This window comes from Rhinoraja longicauda, chromosome 15 (genome assembly GCF_053455715.1).
Source record: "Rhinoraja longicauda isolate Sanriku21f chromosome 15, sRhiLon1.1, whole genome shotgun sequence".
Lineage (NCBI taxonomy): Eukaryota > Metazoa > Chordata > Chondrichthyes > Rajiformes > Arhynchobatidae > Rhinoraja > Rhinoraja longicauda.
Genome location: NC_135967.1, coordinates 10985812 through 11006097, shown reverse-complemented (window position 1 = coordinate 11006097; position 20286 = coordinate 10985812). Strand labels below are relative to the sequence as shown.

Genomic DNA, 20286 nt, shown 5'->3' with positions numbered 1-20286 from the left:
AATGTGGAGACAAGAGACAGCAGATGCTGGAATCTTGAGCAAAAAGCAGACTGCTAGAGGAACTCAACATACCCCCGTTGACTTCCTCCAGCTGTCTGCTGTTTGTTGTGGGCGGTACGGGCGGGCGGACGATGAGGCAAATAGCTGAGGGACATTTAAAGGAAGCAAGATGAGGGGGAATAGATTCTGCAGCCAGAGACTCATCGAATTGCAGATCCTTGAGTCTTCAGCAAACCATAATGTAAAATGGTTCAAAATCATGAGAGGAATATATTGGGTGGACGCACAGAGTCTCTTGCCCAGAGAAGGGGAATCGAGAACCAGAGGACTTAAGTTTAAGGTAAGGGGGGGGAAGACTTAATGGGAACCTGAAGGGTAACTTTTTTACACAAAGGGTGGCGGATGCATGGAACAAGCTGCCGGAGGAGGTAGTTGAGGCAGGCACTATCGTAATGTTTATGAAACATTTAAACAGGTACATGGATAGGACAGGTTTAGAGGGTTATGGGAAAAACGCAGGCAGGTGGAACTAGTGTAGATGGGACATGTTGGTCGGTGTGGGCAAGTTGGGCCGAAGGGCCTGTTTCTAAACTGGATGTCTCTAAGGTTCTTTATTATCACAAGTACTGAGTAGAGTGAATTTTTTTCTCTGCACACAGATCAGTAGATTATTACTGTGCATAAGTACAATCCCGGATTAAGTACAAAGCATATAGAAAAAGTCCACTGAGACCAGATACAAGAGTCACCAAGTTTTTGGCTCCATTTCCAAAGTCCAAGCTGCAGTTGACCATAGAGGCCCATTGTAGCCATCACCCCGATCGCCCATTGAACCGCCCATCCGTCCAGCCTTTGTGGTCCAAGTGGACCTCCCACAGCCGACCTTGAATGCGCAGAAAGTAAGACCCAGTTGTTTTATCGGCCCTTTGTTCTTTTTCCCGCCGTTGCCGACGCCCTCCTCTCTGGTTCTCTGGGACGAGCAGAGACTGGGCTCGGCAGCTTCCCTCGTCGGGCTTCCCTCTTGTGCCGCGCAGCACGACGGTCCTGGAAGTACTGGAATAACTCCGCGGGTAAAGCAACATCAGTGGAGGGAATCGGTAGATGATGTTTGAAGATGGGCCCTGAACCGAAACCTCACCTATCCATTCCCTCCACAGATGCTGCCTGACGCCATGAGTTACTCGAGCTCTTCATGTTAACCTCGAGACATGCTGCCAGACCTGGATGAGTTGAAATGGGAAGCAATATCCAGAATACCTGTTGGGCTGAATGTTTAGAGATAAAGCATCGCCTTTACAGCACCTCTCCTCTCCGCCCCCCGCCCCCTTTGGCCCACCGAGTCCACACCAACAATCAATCACCTGTTCACACGAGTTCTATGTTATCCCACTTTCTTATCCACTCCCTACACACTAGCGGTAATTTACAAACCTGCAAGTCTTTGGGATGTTGGGGGAAATCATAGCACCTGGAAGAAATGGGCACAGTCACAGTCACACATTTAGCCCAGTTAGACGATGGAGAGCCGGCATTTGTTAAGCGGCAGGAGAATGGGGTTGAGAGGGAAAGATAGATTGAATGGTGGAGTAGACTTGATGGGCCAAATAGTATAATTCTGCTCCTATGAGTTATGAATTGATGAACTAAGTAATGCGGGTAATTGTCTGTGTGGATAGCAGCTAAATCTTGCATTCCATCATATAACATTTAGTTTAATCGCCAGAGTTCCTTTTACCGATTGTGTTTAAAAGATCTGTAAACAAAGGGCTATCCCTCATGGTGACAAAGGGATTAAGCCACATTTGGCAGAATGCAAAAGGAAGTGTTTTGATTGTGAAAAGTTTTTCATTGCTTGACTGAACTGCCAGATGTCCAGCATTGACTTTTAATGGTTTAGTTTAATTTAGTTTAGTTTAATTTAGTTTATCGTCAGCGTGTATCAAGGTACACTGAAAAGCTTTTTGTTACGTGCTATCGAGTCAGCAGAAAGACTATACTTGATTACAGTGTTCATACACAGGACAATGCAAATAACATTTAGTTCATAATAAAGTCCAGTAAAGTACGATTAAAGATCGTCTGAGGGACTCCAAAGAAGTTGATAATAGGTCGGGTTTGCTCTCTAGTTGTTGATAGGTTGGTTCAGTTGCCTGCTAACAGCTGGGAAGAAGCTATCCCTGAATCTGGAGCTGTGCGTTTTCACACCTCTGCACTCTTGCCTGATGGGAGAGGGGAGAAGAGGGAATGCTTGGTTGAATATTTTTCTGTTGTTGCTTGAATGCTGGTGATCACTGTCCAGTGACCAACAGAATCAGCTGTCATTATTCACGGCTGCTGGTCACAGAAGTGTGATCTCTGTGCGGTTGACGTGTGCGTGATTGCTCTGCTCCCTGCATTCCCACACGGATGCCCGCAATAAAACCGTCGCCTACAGTTCACAGCGGCGGACCTACCTGGGAATGCCTGGCCGTGGATTGAGTGATCCAGTTGTCACCTTCCCAAACTGACGACTTCTCAAATCATAACCAGGCAGGCTGATGAGTTTGCCTTGACCTTGGATTGCAGTGTGCGTAAAGTCACGAGGGGAATAGATAGGGTGAATGCATGGAGTCTTTTACCCAGGAAAGGGGAATCAAAAACGAGAGGATGTCGGTATATGGTGAGAGGGGCAAGATGTAATTGGAACCCGAGGGGCAATGTTTCCTCACAGAAGGTGGTGGGATTGTGGAACGAGCTGTCAGAGGAGGTAGCTGAGGAGGGTACTTTAACAGCATTTAAGACACATGGACAGTTGCATGGATAGGAAATGATGAGATGGATGTGGGGCAAATGTGGGCAAATGGGACGAGCTTAGATGGGGCATTTCAATCGACATGGATGAGTTGGGCCGAAGGGACTGTTTCCATGTTCTTTTACTCCAGGAGCACAATGGAGTGAACCAATCCAGAGGTTTAGGTTTATTATTGTCACATAGAAACATAGAAAATAGGTGCAGGAGTAGGCCATTCGGCCCTTCGAGCCAGCACCGCCATTCAATATGATAATAGACAATAGACAATAGGTACAGGAGGAGGCCATTCGGCCCTTCGAGCCAGCTCCGCCATTCAATGTGATCATGGCTGATCATTCTCAATCAGTACCCCGTTCCTGCCTTCTCCCCATACCCCCTGACTCCGCTATCATTAAGAGCTCTATCTAGCTCTCTCTCGAATGCATTCAGAGAAATGGCCTCCACTGCCTTCTGAGGCAGAGAATTCCACAGATTCACAACCCTCTGACTGATCATGGCAGATCATCCAGAATCAGTACCCCGTTCCTGCTTTCTCCCTAATATTCCTTGATTCCGTTAGCCCTAAGATCTATATCTAACTCTCTCTTGAAAACATCCAGTGAATTAACCCCCACTGCCTTCTGTGGCAGAGAATTGCACAGATTCACAACTCTCTGGGTGAAAACGTTTTCCCTCATCTCAGTCCTCAATGGCCTACCCCTTATTCTTAAACTGTGACCCCTGGTTCTGGACTCCCCCAACATCGGGAACATTTTTTCCTGCATCTAGCCTGTCCAATCCCTTAATAATTTCATATGTTTTATATGTTTCTATAAGATCCAAGGTGTAGTGAAAAACTTTGTTTGCCTGCTATTGAAACAAATCAGGCAATACTGTATATAAATACAATCAAGCCAAACTCATGAAGAACAGGTAGAGCCATGGGGAAGTTACAGAGTGCAGACTATATGGACGTCATTTTTATAGTGCATCAGGTCCACATAAAAAGTCCAATGTCTGCAATGGGATAATGCTGAATTGTACAATACCCTAGCTTAGGGAAGGACCATTCAGAAGCCTGATACCCAGGGTGGAAGAAGCTATTCCTGTGTCTGGTGATGGGTGCTTTCAAACTTCTGTACCTTCTGCTGGAAGGGAGTAGAGAGAAGAAGTAATTACCGGAGTGGGACAAGCCACCATCAATAACTAGCTTGCGTACAGTTACTTTGTGAATTATTTTACTGGGGCGTGTTGTTTTTGGAGCTCCTGCAGTATATGTTGTTTTCCCCTTGAGAAAAGAACTGAATGAAATTCATTGGTAATACACACTCAATGATAATGAGTCCAGGTTGCAAGGAGCCTCCCCAGTGGATTAAGGGGTCATGTTGTCAAGAGATGTATATTGGACTTTCTGTTTAAATGCAGGAGCAAGGCCAGTCGGTCTTGTAATGCAACAATGCATGGCAAACCATTCTGGTTGAGGCATTTAACTGAGCTGTGTCAGCTGGATGGAAATTATATTAATTTCACTGCTTGAACATGCATTAAATCTGCTATCTACAGATAGAAAGTCTTGCTCGAAAGCAGGTTAATTTAATATTCATGCTGCTCCAGTTGAAAACACCTCTCAGAAAACATTGTTGAACTATTAAATGTTAAGAGACCATACAGTGTAGGTTATACATTGAATATCATTTAAATAATAAGCTGAAATAAAAGCAGATAATATTACAAATACAGCAGGTCGGGCAGCATCAGTGGGGAGAGAAGTGAAGTTAATGTCGCAGGTTAATGACTTTCCAGCAGACACACCAAGTATATGCATTGCAAGTAGTGTCTCTAAAATGTATCCAATCCATACCAATTACCAGCTTGCATCCGCTGACTTGATCAATTCTTTAGAGCTCTAAGCTGCAAACTTGGTTGTGTGCAACACATTACTTTAGTGTTGAGGACACACTGAGTCACTCCAGCACTTTGTGGGGACTGGAGAAGGGTCCCAACCCGAAACATCACCCATCCATGTTCCTCAGAGATGCTGCCTGACTCGTTGAGTTATTCCAGCACTTTGTGGAGTCGGAAGAAGGTTTGAGGTCAAGGTCAGTTTATTGTCAGGAGGTGTTGGAAAAAACCCGTAGATGCTGATCAGTCTGAAGAAGGGTCTCGACCCGAAACGTCACCCATTCCTTCTGTCCCGAGATGCTGCCTGACCCGCTGAGTCACTCCAGCATTTTGTGTCGACCTTCAGTTTACTGCCACATGTACCAATTAAGGTACAGTGAAATTCGAATCACCATACAGCCATACTAATTTTTTTTTTAAAGCAGCAAGACACACAATACCTAAAAGTTAACATCAACGTCCACCACAGCGGATTCCCCACATTCCTCACTGTGATGGAAGACAAGAAGGTCCAATCTCCTTCCTCTTTACTCTCCCGCGGTCGGGGCGGTCGAACCATCCGCAGTCGGGGGTATCGAAGCAGGCCGGCGGTCGAAGCCTCCGTGTGGGGCGATCGAATCTCCCACGTCAGGGCGATCAAAACCCCCGGGTTGGGGGGGTCGAAGCTCCTGTGGCTTGGAGTCCCCGATGTTAAAGTCCCGCGGGCTCCCACGGTTGGAGCCCCAAAGACGACCCCCGACAGGGATCGCGAGCTCCGTGATGGTACGTCCGCAGGCTCCCGCGATGGAGCTCCCGGTCGATCTCCAGCAAAGGCCGCCAACTCCCCGATGTTAGGCCGCATTGCGGACAGAGATACGATACAGAAAAAATCGCATCTCCATCGAGGTGAGAGATTAGAAAAAGTTTCTCCCAACTCTCCCACCCCCTACCCCCCACATAAAACAAGCTTAAGAACACTAAAAAAAAACATACATTTAACACATAAAAAACAGACACAACGAAGGAAAAGAAAAGACAGACTGTTGGCGAGGCAGCCATTGCTGGCGCCACCCAGTGGTTTAGAAGAGTCTTGACCCAAAACTTCATGTTCTTCATCGGAGGGTGGTGAATATGTGGTACGAGCTGCCAGAGGAGGTAGTTGAGGGAGGTACTATAACAACATTTAAAATACACTTGGACAGATACATGGATAAGAAATGCTTAGAGGGATATGGGTCAAATGTGTGCAGGTAGCTTAGATGGGGCGTCTTGGTCAGCATAGATGTGTTGGGCGGAAGGGCCTTTTTCCGTGCTGCAGGACTCTATGTCTCTGACTCTAGCAAAGCAAACCACTGCCGCAAAGCACAATGTTTTAAGGACAACTTATTCTTTCCCGAACTCTAAGCTCTTTATTATACCATTTATTTTATAATTCAGGGAAGCTTTCACTATTATCGAAAGATTTATCTATATCCTTGACAGCAGGGAGTTTACGTTGATTATTAGAGGATTAGCCTTTGTGCAACCCCTTCGCTTGACATATTTGGAGTTCTGAGATTCAGATTTGGTTCAAATATACTTTGTGTCATAAACTTCTTATCACCTTTTCTGTACAAATTGATTTTTCTGTCCAGCTTGTCTCTTGGCTTTAGCAAGACAAATTATGATTATGGTTGATGAGACAAAGCATCTGCCTAACCATGAGTCATCTCGTAAAATTTGTTCTCCGGACAGTGACAAGGCTAAACCCTCACTTATGCCTCCATATCGATTAAAGTTGAGTGCAAAAATAGGTGCCTTAAAAACCCACCAGAAATGCTGTAAAAATCAGGAAGCATCTGTGGAGGGAGTTAATTTTCACAACAGCAGAAACATGTATTTCTAATCATCAGGAAATTCAGCTGATCGAACTTTGCTTATTATCTTGCATCAAAGTCTATTGTGTTTACAGGCCTGTTATGCTGCTACAAGTAAGAATTTCAGTTCTATTGTCAGTACCATTAATAGAGACAATTAAACATTCTTGCCTACACTTTTAGTTTCGTTTATTATTGTCACGTGCACCAAAGTACTGTGAAAAGGCTTTTTATTGTGTGTTATCCAGTCAGTGGAACGACGATACATGATTACCACATGATTATTGTCAACTCGTCCCTTGCCACCCAAACCATCCCCTCCCCAGGTACCACAGGAAATGCAACACCTGTCACTCCCCTCCCCGCCCCCTCAACTCCGTCCAAGGCCTCCACCAGTCTTTTCAGGTGAGGGGAGGTTCACTTGCACCTCCTCCAACCTCACCTACTGTATCCTCTGTTCCAGATGTGGACGCCTATATATCAGCGAGACCAAGCGCAGGCTCGGCGATGTATCGCTGAACACCTCCGCAAAGTCCGCCTAAACCTACCTGATCTCCTCTTTAACTCCCCCTCCCATTCCAACGCTGACCTTTCTGTCTTGGGCCTCCTCCATTGTCAGAGTGAGGCCCAGCGCAAATTGGAGGAACGGCACCTCATATTTCGCTTGGGTAGCTTACACCCCAGCAGTATGACCAAGCGCAGGCTCGGCGATGTATCTTCAAGTAACGCTTGCTTTCCCTCTCTCTCCATCCCTCCCCCTTCCCAGTTCTCCGACCATTCTTAACGTCTCCGACTACATTTTATCTCTATTTGCTATGTTGTTACCTTCTCCCAGCCAACAATGATCGATTCTACATTTTCCTTGATCTCCATTCCATTTGACCTGTTTTCACACCTTACACTTCCTTATCCTATGTATCTCCCTCTCGCCTGACATCAGTCTGAAGAAGGGTCTCGACCTGAAACATCACCCATCTCTCCAGAAATGCTGCCTTTCCCGCTGAGTTACTGCAGCATTTTGTGTCTATCTTCAGTTGAAACCAGCATCTGCAGTTCCTTCATACACATTGCAATCAAGCCGTCCACAGTGTACAGATACGGGATAAAGGGAATAACGTTTAGTGCAAGTTAAAGTCCAGTAAAGTCTGATTAAAGATAGTTAGAAGATTTCTAATGAGGTGGATGGGAGGTGTGCGCTTTCACACTTCAGTGCCTCTTGCCTGATGGGAGAAGAGGGAGTGGCCGGAGTGCGACTGGTCTTTAATTATGCTGGTAGCCTTGCTGAGGCAGCGTGGTGCAGATGGTCATTGAAAGGGAGGTTGGTTTGCCTGATGGTCTGGGATCCGAAATTGAATATTGTAATGTCAATGGCATGAATTTTAGAAGCAAAATATCTTGACAGAACCTTGGAGCAGATTTAATGACTGACCAAGGATGAGTTTCGTTTGGGAATTTAAACGCTAAAATCCATAGATGCTGAAAAACTAAAACACTCACATGGAATAGCAAAGACAGCCATCTTGGTTAGCGTGGACATGGTGGCCAACAGGGCTGGTTTTAGTGCAGTATAATTCTTTGTTTCCTTTCGCATGATAAATGTTTGTGTAGATTTCTTTTGATTGTAATTGGGCGATGTTACAGCGGAAAAGGCTCTCTTTCTCAGCAGTAGTAGGAATATGTGGTGGGCATATGGACAGAATCTGTCACAGAGATGGACCCAATGGTCTGGGAATGTTCATAATGGAGGTGGGTGGCAGTATTTTTATTCTTTCCAATATTCATTTGAAGGAATTATCTGTTCATCCTGTTGACGCTATTAACTCTATAGGGTATCAACTGAGATGGTGAACAGAAATGGACACCAAGTGCTGGAGTAACTCAGCGGGTCAGGCAGCATCTCAAGAACATGGCTCGAAGATGTTTCGGGGAGGGACCCTTCTTCCGACTGATTCCTTCATTGAGGGGGATGTGGGGGAGATAGGAATCAGGAAGTGAGGAGGGGCAGGACAAAGCCTGGCGGGTAATAGGTTGATATGGGTGAGGGGGTTCTTTGATTGGCAGATGGTTGGACAAAGACCAGAGATAAGAAGACAGAAGGTGTGAGATAAAAGGATTGAAGAGCTGTGATATGTGAAGCTAGAGGAAGGAATGTAGGTGGAAGTGGAGGGGGAATGCAGAAGTAAGTGCAAGCCAAGGTGCGAGGAAAGGGGAGGTGGGGGAGAGTAGTTTGAGGAGAAAATGTAGAAGGGGTTTGTGGATAATTCAATGTTTATACCCTTGGGTTGTAAACTTCTTCATTATGGGCTCCACCTTTCCTGAGGTCATCTGCGGCCAATCCTGATATTTTTCTGATCTTTTCTGCCCTCCAGTTTATTTCCCCCCCCCCCCCCACTACTTTCAGTCTGAGGTAGGGTTCCCACCTGTAACGCGGCCTATTTTGTTTCTCCAATGATGCTGCCTGAACCCCTGAGTTACTCCAGCATTTTGTGTCAACATCTTCAGTCTAAACCAGCATCTGCAGTTACTTCCTATAGAACAGTCCGGCATGGTGGCGCAGCGGTAGAGTTGCTGCCTTACAGCGCCTGAGACCCGGGTTCAATCCTGACTACGGGTGCTGACCGCGTGTAGTTTGTACATTCTCCCCGTGACCGTATGAGTTTTCTGTGGGCGCTCCGGTTTCCTTCCACACTCCGAATACGTACATGTTTGTAGGTTAGTTGGCTTCTGTAAAAATTGTAAATTGTACCGTGTGTGTAGGATAGTGCTAGCGAACGGGGAACGGTCATTAGCGCGGACTTAATGGGCCGAAGGGCCTGCTTCCATACAGCATCTCTGAACCTAGTCATTTTCACTGTGTTCCTTTGTGTTTGCGGTCCTGGCAATTCTTTCTTTCTGTCGCGTGTTACCTGGCACTATCCTCCCAAAGCCTGTCAGGTCACTTGACGTCACATCTCGGCCTACGATCCACAGTTGGAGAGTGGGCCAAAAAAAGGCAGTGGTGTGGCTGATTTGCTGGATGTTGTCAGCATCCAAGCAGAAACAGCTGTCATGTTTTCACATGAAATCGTCAAGGGATAGCGTGGATGTGAACAAGGGAAGATGGGCAGTGACAGACAACCGGATGGATCGCAGGAGCAAGTTTGTTAGAACGGGGAACATTGTAAATGCTTCTCTAACTATGACAAGAAGGATATGATCTGAACCCCCAGATGAAGTTCCAGCCATCTATTTGATGTGGAGAGACATTGATAACATGGTCAATCATGCACATGGCTGCACACAGGTCAATCCACTTTCCAGTCATCATCCTACAGTAAGACACAAACTGCTGGAGTAACTCATCGATCAAGCAGCAACTCTGGAGAAAAGGAATAGGTGATGTTATAGGTCAGAATCCTTCTTCAGACTGCAGTCACCTACTCCTTTTCTCCAGAGATGCTGCCTGACCCACTGACTTATTTCAGCATTTTATGTCTATCTTCGATATAAACCATAATCTGCAGTTCCTTCTTACACTTGGCCTGTGGTGACTTACCCAGCTCTGCCCCCCTCCCCCACCCACCCACCATCAGACAAGGGCTCTTTATCCTGAAACATTAACTCTGCTTCTCTTCCACAGGCGCAGCCTGCCCTGCTGTGTATTTTCCATTTTCTATTTTCATACATCCCGAAAACAAGCCCTTTGGCCCAACTTGCCCATGCCGACTAAAATGCCCCATCTACACTAGTCCCACCTGCCCGCATTTGGCCCATATCCCTCTAAAACTTTCCCATCCAGTTACCTGTCCAAATGTCATTTAAATGTTGTTATAGTACCTGCCGCAACTACCTCTTCTGACAGCTCGTTCCACCTTCTGAGAGGAAAGATTGCCTCTCAGGTTCTAATTAAATCTTTCCCCTCTCACATTTAATCTGTGTCCTCTGGTTCTTGTTTTCCCTACTGTGGGTAACAGACCCTGTCCATATATCCACCACTTTATTTTAAATTTATCACATCTCTCCATTTCTTTATTTTCACCGAACATCCTAATCTGCAAGCAAAGGCTATCATTATTCTTTCGAGAGTGAATCGAAGCTGAACGGTTTTACCTTTTGCATGTTTACTTCCGTATTCGACAACATTCCTGGGCAAAGTTCCTGTCCGGCATTTCTTTCTTGTGAGAGCAGGTTAACTAGTGCATCCTGGCAAACATTCAATTGATATAGAGAAACAAGAAACGTCAGAGTGCTGGAGTTGCTCAGGGGGTCAGGCAGCATCTCTGGAGAACATGGTGCTTTATTGCCACATGTGCAAACGCACAGTGAAATTATTTTCATACAACCAGTTCAATGATGTATTGGAGGCCATACCTAAGCACAATCCCCGATTAGCAAAGTGCACAGAAATAGTCCACTGAAACCGCATACAAGAGGCGCTAGGTTATGGTGCCATTTCAAAGTCCAGTCCGCACTCTCGGTCTTATGAATGGAACCCGGTCCAGGCGAGCCCCAGGCTGCTGCAGGGCCTAGAGCTGAGACCTTCCTTGGACATGTGGATTGACCAGCAAACCAACGTCCCTCTCCTTGCCCGTCCACCTTTGTGCCCCTGGAGCGCCTCCTGTAGCAAACCTTGAGGGTGCGGTAAGGCAGACCCTGGTCCCTCTCGTTGGGTTGGGACCCTACATCAGATTCCCTTTGCAAAATGGCTTTGCCAATTGGTATATCAGGCATGAACATACATAGTATTTGCAGGCTGTTTTTCAATTATTTATCTTTAATAAAAGTTTTTGAGATTAAAGGGAAAGCTTTGCAGAAGTGAAGGCACGACCGACCACCTTTGGCTAAAAAATAAATAAAAGCATAATAAAGTGTATTATGTTAATTTGCGATCCATTAATATTTGCACTTAAATAATTAAAAACAAATGTCTTCATTTCGTTTAGTTTAGATATACAAGGTGGACCCGGACCCTTTAGCCCACCAAGTCCGCACCAACCAGCGATCCCAGTACACCAGCACTATTCTACACACTAGGGACAATTTACAATGTTTTACCAAAGCCAATTAACCTACAAACATGTAGGCCTTTGGAGTATGGGAGGAAATCGGAGCACCTGGAGAAAACCCACATGATCTTCGGGAGAGCTTACAAACTCGGTACAGGCAGCGCCTATAGTCAGGATTGAACCTGGGTCTCTGGCAAGGCATCAACTCTACCGCTGCGCCACCGTGCCGTGTCACAGCGTGTGTTCTGTTAATTGGATTGGAGCGCATGTCAGGGTCATTTACACTCTGCTTTTTCATCAGACTGTCCGAGATTACTCCAACAAAATTTTATCTTCTGAAGAAGTTAATCATTTCCCTAATGGCTTATTTAACAGTCACCATTGTACTGCAGGTGAAGATTGGGCATTATAATGATTTAGGATCATTTTTAAATCAGAGTGATACACCTGGATTCCATTAGAAAAGGTGATTAGACTGCCCAGAGCCCTAATAGGGAAATTATATCGAAATAACACTAATTAATAATAGGCAAAAGTCATTTAAAAGTCCTGCATTTTGAGTCCAGCTGGCATCACTGATGAAGATACATTTCTTTGCCACCTGATGGTTTGAACCAAGACCCGGGATTAATGATAAGCGTCAATATGGTGATTATTTTACCAAGGGATGGCACTCCCGATTCATTCTTCACTGCAAACAAATCCGATTTATTTATCTGCAGAAGTTAGCCTGCAGCATAGAACAGTCATAGAGCCTTAAAGGTATAGAGTCATACAGTGGGGAAACAGGCTCTTTGGCCCAATTTGCCCATGCCAACCAAACTGCTCCATCTACGCTAGTCCCACCTGCCTGCATTTGGCCAAAATCCCTCTAAACCTATTTTATCCATGTACCTGACCAAATAACTTTTAAACGGTGTGACAGTATCTGCCCTTCGGCCCAACTTGCCCACACTGGCCAACATGTCCCATCTACACTAGTCTCACCTGCCTGTGTTTGGCCCATATCCTTCCAACCTGTCCTATCCATGGACCTATCCAAAGGATTCTTAAACATATCAAATAAGACCTGCCTCAACTATGTCCTCTGGCAGCTTGTTCCATACACCCACCACCCCTTGTGTAAAAAAGTTACCCCTCAGGTTCTTCTGAATATTTTCCCCACTCACCTTAAACCTATGTCCTCTGGATCCTGATTCCCCAACTCTGGGTAAAAGACTGCACTTACCCTATCTATTCGCCTCATGATCTTATACACTTCTATAAGGTCACCTCTCATCCTCCTGCGCTCCAAGGAATAAAGTCCTAGACTGCTCAACGTCTCCCTATAGCTCAGGCCCACGAGTCCTGGCAAAATCCTTGTAAATCTTCCCTGCACCTTTTCCACCTTAACATATTTCCTGTAACATGGTGACCAAAACTGAACTCAATACTACAAATATGGCCTCACCAATGTCTTGTACAACTGTAACAAAACCTCCCAACTTCTATAGTCAATACTGACTGACAAAGGCCAATGTGTCAAAAGCCTTTTAGGCCACCCTATCTACCTGTGGCGCCACCTTCAAGGAACTATGTACCTGCACTCCTAGATCCCTCTGCTTGACAGCACTCCTCAGATCTCGGCCATTCACTGTGAAAGTCCTGCCTTGGTTTGACTTCCCGAAATGCAACATCTCATACTTATCTGTATTAAACTCCATTAACTACTCAGCCCACATGCCAAAAAACGATTAAGATCCTGCTGTAATTTTTCATTACCATCTTCACTATCTACGATGCCACTCACTTCCAGGACATCTGCAACCTTGCTAATCACGCCTTGTACATTCTCATCCAAATCATTGATATAAACTACAAACAGCAATGGGCCCAGCACTGATCCCTGAGGCACACCACTAGCCACAGGCTCCCAGTCCGAAAAACAACCTTCCACCAATCATCCTCTGCTGACTTCCAAGAAGCCAGTATGGGGCTAAAATTAGCCATTGAACAAGATCCTACTTGACATTGAGTTAAAGGATTTGGGTGGGACCAGAAAAATCTGTCAGTTTAGGACTTTATTCCTTGGAGACCAGGAGGGAAATAGATAGGTAAGTGCAGTCAACTCAAGCTAAAATCGAGATGCTGCAGGAACTCAGCAGGTCAATTAGCATCTGTGGAGGCACATGGACAATCAATGTTTTGAGATGAAACTGGGTGGCGCAGAGGTGCAGTGGCAGAGTTGCTGTTTTTACAGAGACCTGGGTTCGATCCTGGCTATGAGTTCTGTCTGAACAGAGTTTGTGTGTACTCCACGTGACTAGGTGGGTTTTCTCCGGGTGCTCCGGTTTCCTCCCACACCAAAGACGTACAGGTTTATAGGTTTATTAGCATCGGTAGTTGTAAAATTGTCCCTAGTGCGTAGGATAGTGCTAGTGTATGGGGTGATCGCTAGTCGACGTGGATTTGGTGGGCCGAAGGACTTGTTTCCACACTGTATCTCTAAAGACTAAAGTACAGTGTAAATGAAGACATTCTTCGGGACTGTGCCAGTTCTGTGTAAAGCTATTGACAGTCCCACTGACCTCCTCGAGCTCCGTATGTAATTAATTCCTTTCTGAAAGTTATCATTGAATCTGTTTCCACCATTCCTTCAGGCATCTCATTCTAGATCACCTTACTGTGTAAAGAATAATCCCTCGTGTAAAAGGACACAAAGTGCTTTCAACGTCTCAGACAGATTCGCTGGAGAACATGGACAGGCGACGTTTTGGGTCGGGACGACCCGTTGTGTTACTCCAGCACTTTGTGTCCTTTTGTGTAAATCAGCAATACAGTTCCTTGTTTCTACAATCCCTCATGTAACCTCTGGTCTTCATCAATAACATTGATTCTTGTCACTGACCCTTCTGGGATTTATTTGTGAAAGTTATAACAGTATAACAGTATAACAGAGCTTTATTTGTCATTCGGTACCGAGGTACCGAACGAAACTACATAGCAGTCATAAAAAAAAGAACACAAGACACATAGCCCCAACACAAACGTCCATCACAGTGACTCCAAACACCCCCTCACTGTGATGGAGGCAACAAAACTTCCACTCTCTTCCCCACGCCCACGGACAGACAGCTCGTCCCCGACCAACCCGCACAGTCCCCGCAAGGGGATGGAAGTCCCCGCGGCCGAATCGCACCGGGCGCTGAAACGTCTCGCGGCCGAGCCGGGCGATGAAAGGCCCCGCGACCAAGCCTTGCGCAGCTAAGTCCCGTGGCCGAGCCGCACCGGGGGATGTTAAGTCCCGCGGTCGAGCTGCACCGGGCGATGTAAAGTCCCGCGGCCGAGCCGCACCGGGCGATGCTAGGCCCCGCAGCCGAGCCGCACCGGGCACTGTCAAGTCCCGCGGCCAAGCCGCACCGGGCGATGAAAAGTCCCGCGGCCGAGCCGCACCGGGCACTGTTAAGTCCAGTGGCCAAGCCGCACCGGGCGACGCAAAGTCCAGCGGCCGAGCCGCACCGGGCGATGCAAAGTCCAGCGGCCGAGCCGCACCGGGCGATGCTAGGCCCCGCAGCCGAGCCGCACCCCGCGCCGTGAGGAAGAGAAAAGTTTCTCCCCACCCACACCACCACCCTCCCCCCCCCCCACACATACACAACCAAAAAAAAAACAAAAACCATCCCAACACCGACACACAACAAAAAAAAAGGAAAAAAGACGAACAGACTGCTAGCGAGCCGCAGCCGTTAGGCGCCGCCACTTCCGCTTCATGTTTTTGTATTTAAATTTGTTTAGTGTAGTTTTAGTTTAGTTTTGAGACACTGCGCGAAACAGGCTCTTCGGCCCACCGAGTCCACACCGACCAGTGATCCCCATACACTGGGACTATCTTACACACTGGGGACAACTTACAATCTTTACTGAAGCCAATTAATCTACAAACCTGTACGTCTTTGGAGTGGGGGAGAAAACTGTAGCACCCGGAGAAAACCCACGTGGTCACAGGGAGAAGGTATAAAATCCGTACAGACAGTACCCGTAGTCAGGATCGAACCCAGGTCTCTATAAGAAAATAACTGCAGATGCTGGTACAAATCGAAGGCATTTATTCACAAAATGCTGGAGTAACTCAACAGGTCAGGCAGCATCTCAGGAGAGAAGGAATGGGCGATGTTTTGGGTCGAGACCCTTCTTCAGACTGATGTCAGGGGGGCGGGACAAAGGAAGGATATAGGTGGAGACAGGAAGATAGAGGGAGATCTGGGAAGGTCTCTGGTGCTGTAATGCAGCAACTCTACTACTGCGCCACCGTGCCACCCCTGAATTTATATGCTGTTGAAGTTGTTATCTGGCACAATCTTACTGAATGGCGAAGCAGACTCAGGGGAGGGTGTGGAGTTTGGGTGTCACAAAATGCTGGAGTAACTCAGCGGGTCAGGCAGCATCTCAGGAGAGAAGGAATGGGTGACGTTTCGGGTCGAGACCCTTCTTCGGTTTATGGAGTTTGGGGAACAGTAGGGGGCGCTGCGAGAGGTGTGCACTGTGCCCTATTTCTATTCCAGTTCTGAATAGTTTTGTTTTCATTTGACACCTTTTTTCTCCCCGAACAAGAGGAAATGTACGTTTTCACCAAATGCTCCATGCGATATTTATCATTGATGACACCATCACAGGATGTCACAGCCTGCTGCATAGAACAGCGTGGGATTAAAATTGGCCATTGAATAAGATCCTTATTGAGACTGGGTTGAGGAGTTGGGGAGAGACCAAGAACAATCTGTTATGTTAACGCAGGCAACTCTTCAATTCCAATTTACTTTACTGACTTGGAAAAATAGCACTAGTCGTGGATATCAATCCTCAAACTCTCAGCAATCCCTTGAGGGCACCTTTGGACATAGGCTGAAGTATAGAGAAGACATACATTGGTCATTCCCTCGTCTTCCCTCTAACATCGGAGGGAAGATACAAAAGCTTGCTTCCACGTATCAGGAATAGCTTAATTCAGTCTCCTGACTGGATCTCTCATAAGCTACGGATGTATTCCCAATCTCCCACCTACCTCATTTTGGAACTTGCACTTCTTCTTAACTTGCATTTCCCTGTTGCTCCAACACAGTACTCTGGTGTTCTTCTTGCTGGGGTAGAATGCAGAACAATGTTTTTCTCTGTACCTTGGTACGTGACAATAATAAACCAAGACCAGTCTCTACTTTCTCAAAGGTAATGTGGACTGGACATAATGTTCTGGGTTCAATTGAAGGATACAGTGTGGACTCAGGCCCTTCGGCCCACTGAGTCCACGCCAACCCTTTCACACCATAGAAACATAGAAAATTGGTGCAGGAGTAGGCCATTCGGCCCTTCGAGCCAGCAATATGACCATTTGATCTGATCATGGAATGTCATCCGAAATCAGTACCCCATTTCTACTTTCTCCCCATTTCCCTTGACGCCAGTTTTATGTTATCCCACTTTTGCATTCACTCTCTTCACACGAGGGGCAATTTTATAGAGGCCAATTAACCTCCAAATCCGCACGTCTTTAGGATGTAGGAGGAAACCAGAGCATCCAGAGGAAACTCACATGGTCACATGGTGAATGTGCAAACTCCACACAGATAGCATCCGAATCCAGAATCAAACCTAGGTCTCTGGCGCTGTGAGGCAGCAGCACTATCAGCTGTCAGTGGTTCTGGATGGGGAAATGGCTGATTATTGATTGTGCCAGGTTCTCACCCCACCCAACCTTATGGGCGGCATGGTGGCACAGAGGTAGAGGTTCAATAACTATGGGTGCTGTCTATACGGAGTTTGTATGTTCTCCCTGTGACCACATGGGTTTTCTCCGGGTGCTCCAGTTTCCTCCCACACTCCAAAGACGTGCAGGTTTGTAGGTGAACTGGCTTCGGTAAAATTCTAAATTGTGCCTAATGTGTAGGATGGTGCTAATGTATCGCTGGTCGGCGCGGACTTGGTGGGCCGAAGGGCCTGTATTTCTAAAGTATAAAGTAAAGTAACCTGTCTTTTTGTGCATACTTAGTTAGTTAGTTAGTTTAATTTATTGTCATGTGTACCGAGTTCGAGTGAAAAGCTTTTGTGTTGCATCCGATCCAGTCAAAGAAAAGATTACACATGATGACAATCAAGGCATCCACAGTGTACAGATACAGGATAAAGGGAATAACGTTGAGTGGAAGATAAAGTCCAGTAACATCCAATGAAAGATAATCCAAGGGTTTCCAATGAGGTGGATAGTATCTCAGGACCGCATACTAGTTGGTGATAGGATGGTTCAGTTGCCTTGTGACAGCTGGGAAGAAACTGCCCCTGAATCTGGTGGTGTGGTGGGAACTAGATCCCCTTCCACTATTTCTAACCCTGGAGAATATTCAATGTCTGTAAGAATTATTCTGTCATCTGTAAATTATTTTTGTCTGTTGCTAGGTCATCCAACCAGCCTCGTCTGCAGGGCATTCTTTGGCTACAGCTTGGTAAGCCCCATCATTTACTGGATGAAAGGTGACAAGTACATGGAGGAACTGGAAGACAATCAGGTTAAGGAGAGTGAAATCAGGTAAAATTTATTTTACATGGATTATCGTTGAAATTCTCTTTTTTTTTTAAATTACCAACCAGCTGAGATTTCAATCATTTCATGACAATGAAATGCGATTCTCTGCGTCATGGTTTTAGCGGGTACGGTTTCCTTATGACACACGAGAAACTACAGATGCTGGGATCTTGATCAAAACACAAAGTGCTGGAGGAACCCAGCTGGTCAAGTGGCATCTGTGGAGGAAATGGCCAGACGCTGGTTTGTGTTGGTCCAAAATGATTAAATGGATCAAACAGCCCTTGTCTCCAGTGTCTATTGTTCGGGCATCACATGCTACCTGCTTCTAAAAGCTCCTCCATAAGTAGAGTAACATTGATTACAAATGACAGTTCACATTTTTAAGAATTAAATACTTCTCCCCAAGGTTTTGTGCAAGCCAATTGCTCGGCAACTATGTTTAGTTTAGTTTCATTTAGAGATATAGAGTGGAAACAGGCCCTTCAGCCCACCAAGTCCGCTCCAGCCACCCATATACTAGTTCTATCCTAGTGACAATTTACTGGATCCAATTAACCTGCAAATCTACACGTCTTTGGGATGTGAGCAGAAACCACATAATCCATATCCCTCCATTCCCTGCAAACCCATGTACCTATCCAAAAGATTCTTTTTGTGTAGCTTTGTTTAGTTTAGTTCAGAGATACAGCATGGAAACAGGCCTTTTGGCCCACTGAGTCTGCGCCAACCAGACAGTGATCCCCCATACACTAGTTCGATCCGACACACTGGAGACAACTCACAGAAGCCAATTAACCTAATAATCCTATACGTCTGGAGTGTGGGAGGAAACTGGAGCACCCGGAGAAAGCCCACGTGGTCACAGGGAGAAGGTACAAATTCCACACAAATAGACAGCACCTGTAGCCAGGATTGAACCTGGGTCTCCGGCGCTGTGAGGTAACTCTACTGCCGTGCCACTGTGCCGCCTCGTAAATGCCGATAAAGACCCGTCTTGTCATCGCGATTCACATTATGTAGCTTTGAAATAAATAGGATCACGCAATCAATGTTATGGGCAACTAATGGGAGCCAAATTAAGAAGACCTATTAACAGAAACTTAAATGAGGGAATGGAAACATTAAGCGAGAGTGAGTGCAATGAAGACATGCAAACATGGCAGGAGTTAGCTAAGGCTAAGCTCTACTGTATTGAAATAAGATGAGACAGATGAAATGTGGTGTGACTGACCTCTGGTATACCCGAGATACGAGATTCATTTGTCACTGGTGTAGGGAGAGACAAACGCTCCACATTCTGGTACTTTATCCTTCAGGGTGACCTGTGCATATATATCAATGCAATATAAGTGGCTCAGACTTGAAAGACAAAGTTTGTTGTTACAAATCCTATTACTGTCATTTCAATATTGATTTTACAGTGGCACTGGGCAGACAAGCAATTCTTAGCTGCAAACATTGAAGCTTAAGCTGAATGGGTCTGGGATTGAGTTAAACCTTGGGTCTGATAGTCATCCAGAGGGCAGTCGGGACTCAAACACGTTGTGGTGGCTCTGAGTGGAGACAGGGAGGAAGTTTCTCTCCCTGAAGGACATTTACAACAATCCATTAGTTTTATGGCCACCATTATTGCAACCAGCTTTTCAATTCCAGATTTATTTTATTACCCAGGTGCTGTGATGGGGCTTGAACTCGGGTCTACAGATTACTATTCGGGACACTAGACTATGCACTTCTCCTGCACAACTCCTGCACTTCCAAATAGAGCCAATAGAGTCATACATAGTTGAAACAGGTCCGTCGGCCCAACTTGTCCATGCCGACCAACTTGCTCCCATCTACACTAGTCCCACCTCCTGTACTTGGCCCATATCCCTCTAAATCTATCCTATCCATGTACTTGTCCAAATGCCTCTTAAATGTTGTCAGGTCATAAGGAATAGGAGTAGAATTAGGCCATTTGGCCCATCAAGTCTACTCCGCCATTCAATCATGGCTGATCTATTTCTCCCTCCTAACCCATTCTCCTGCCTTCTCTCCATAACCTCTGACACCCGTACTAATCAAGAATCTATCTTTCTCTGCCTTAAAAATATCCACTGGTGGCCTCCACAACGTTCTGTGGCAAAGAATTCCACAGATCCACCACCCTCTGACTAAAGAAATCTCTCCTCATCTTCCTAAAAGAAGATCCTTTAATTCTGAGGCCATGCCCTCCAGTGCTAGACGTCCACTCCA

General features: G+C 46.0%; 1 protein-coding gene across 3 annotated transcripts in view; it reads left to right on the top strand.

Moving 5' to 3' along the window:
• Positions 1–20286, top strand: part of il1rapl2 (interleukin 1 receptor accessory protein-like 2) — an 806853-nt gene that overhangs the window by 720360 nt on the left and 66207 nt on the right. For all 3 annotated transcript variants that reach the window (XM_078412191.1, XM_078412190.1, XM_078412192.1), the window contains one exon: positions 17919–18048. In XM_078412191.1, coding sequence (XP_078268317.1) covers positions 17919–18048 — 130 coding nt within the window. The remainder of the gene's footprint in view (positions 1–17918; positions 18049–20286) is intronic.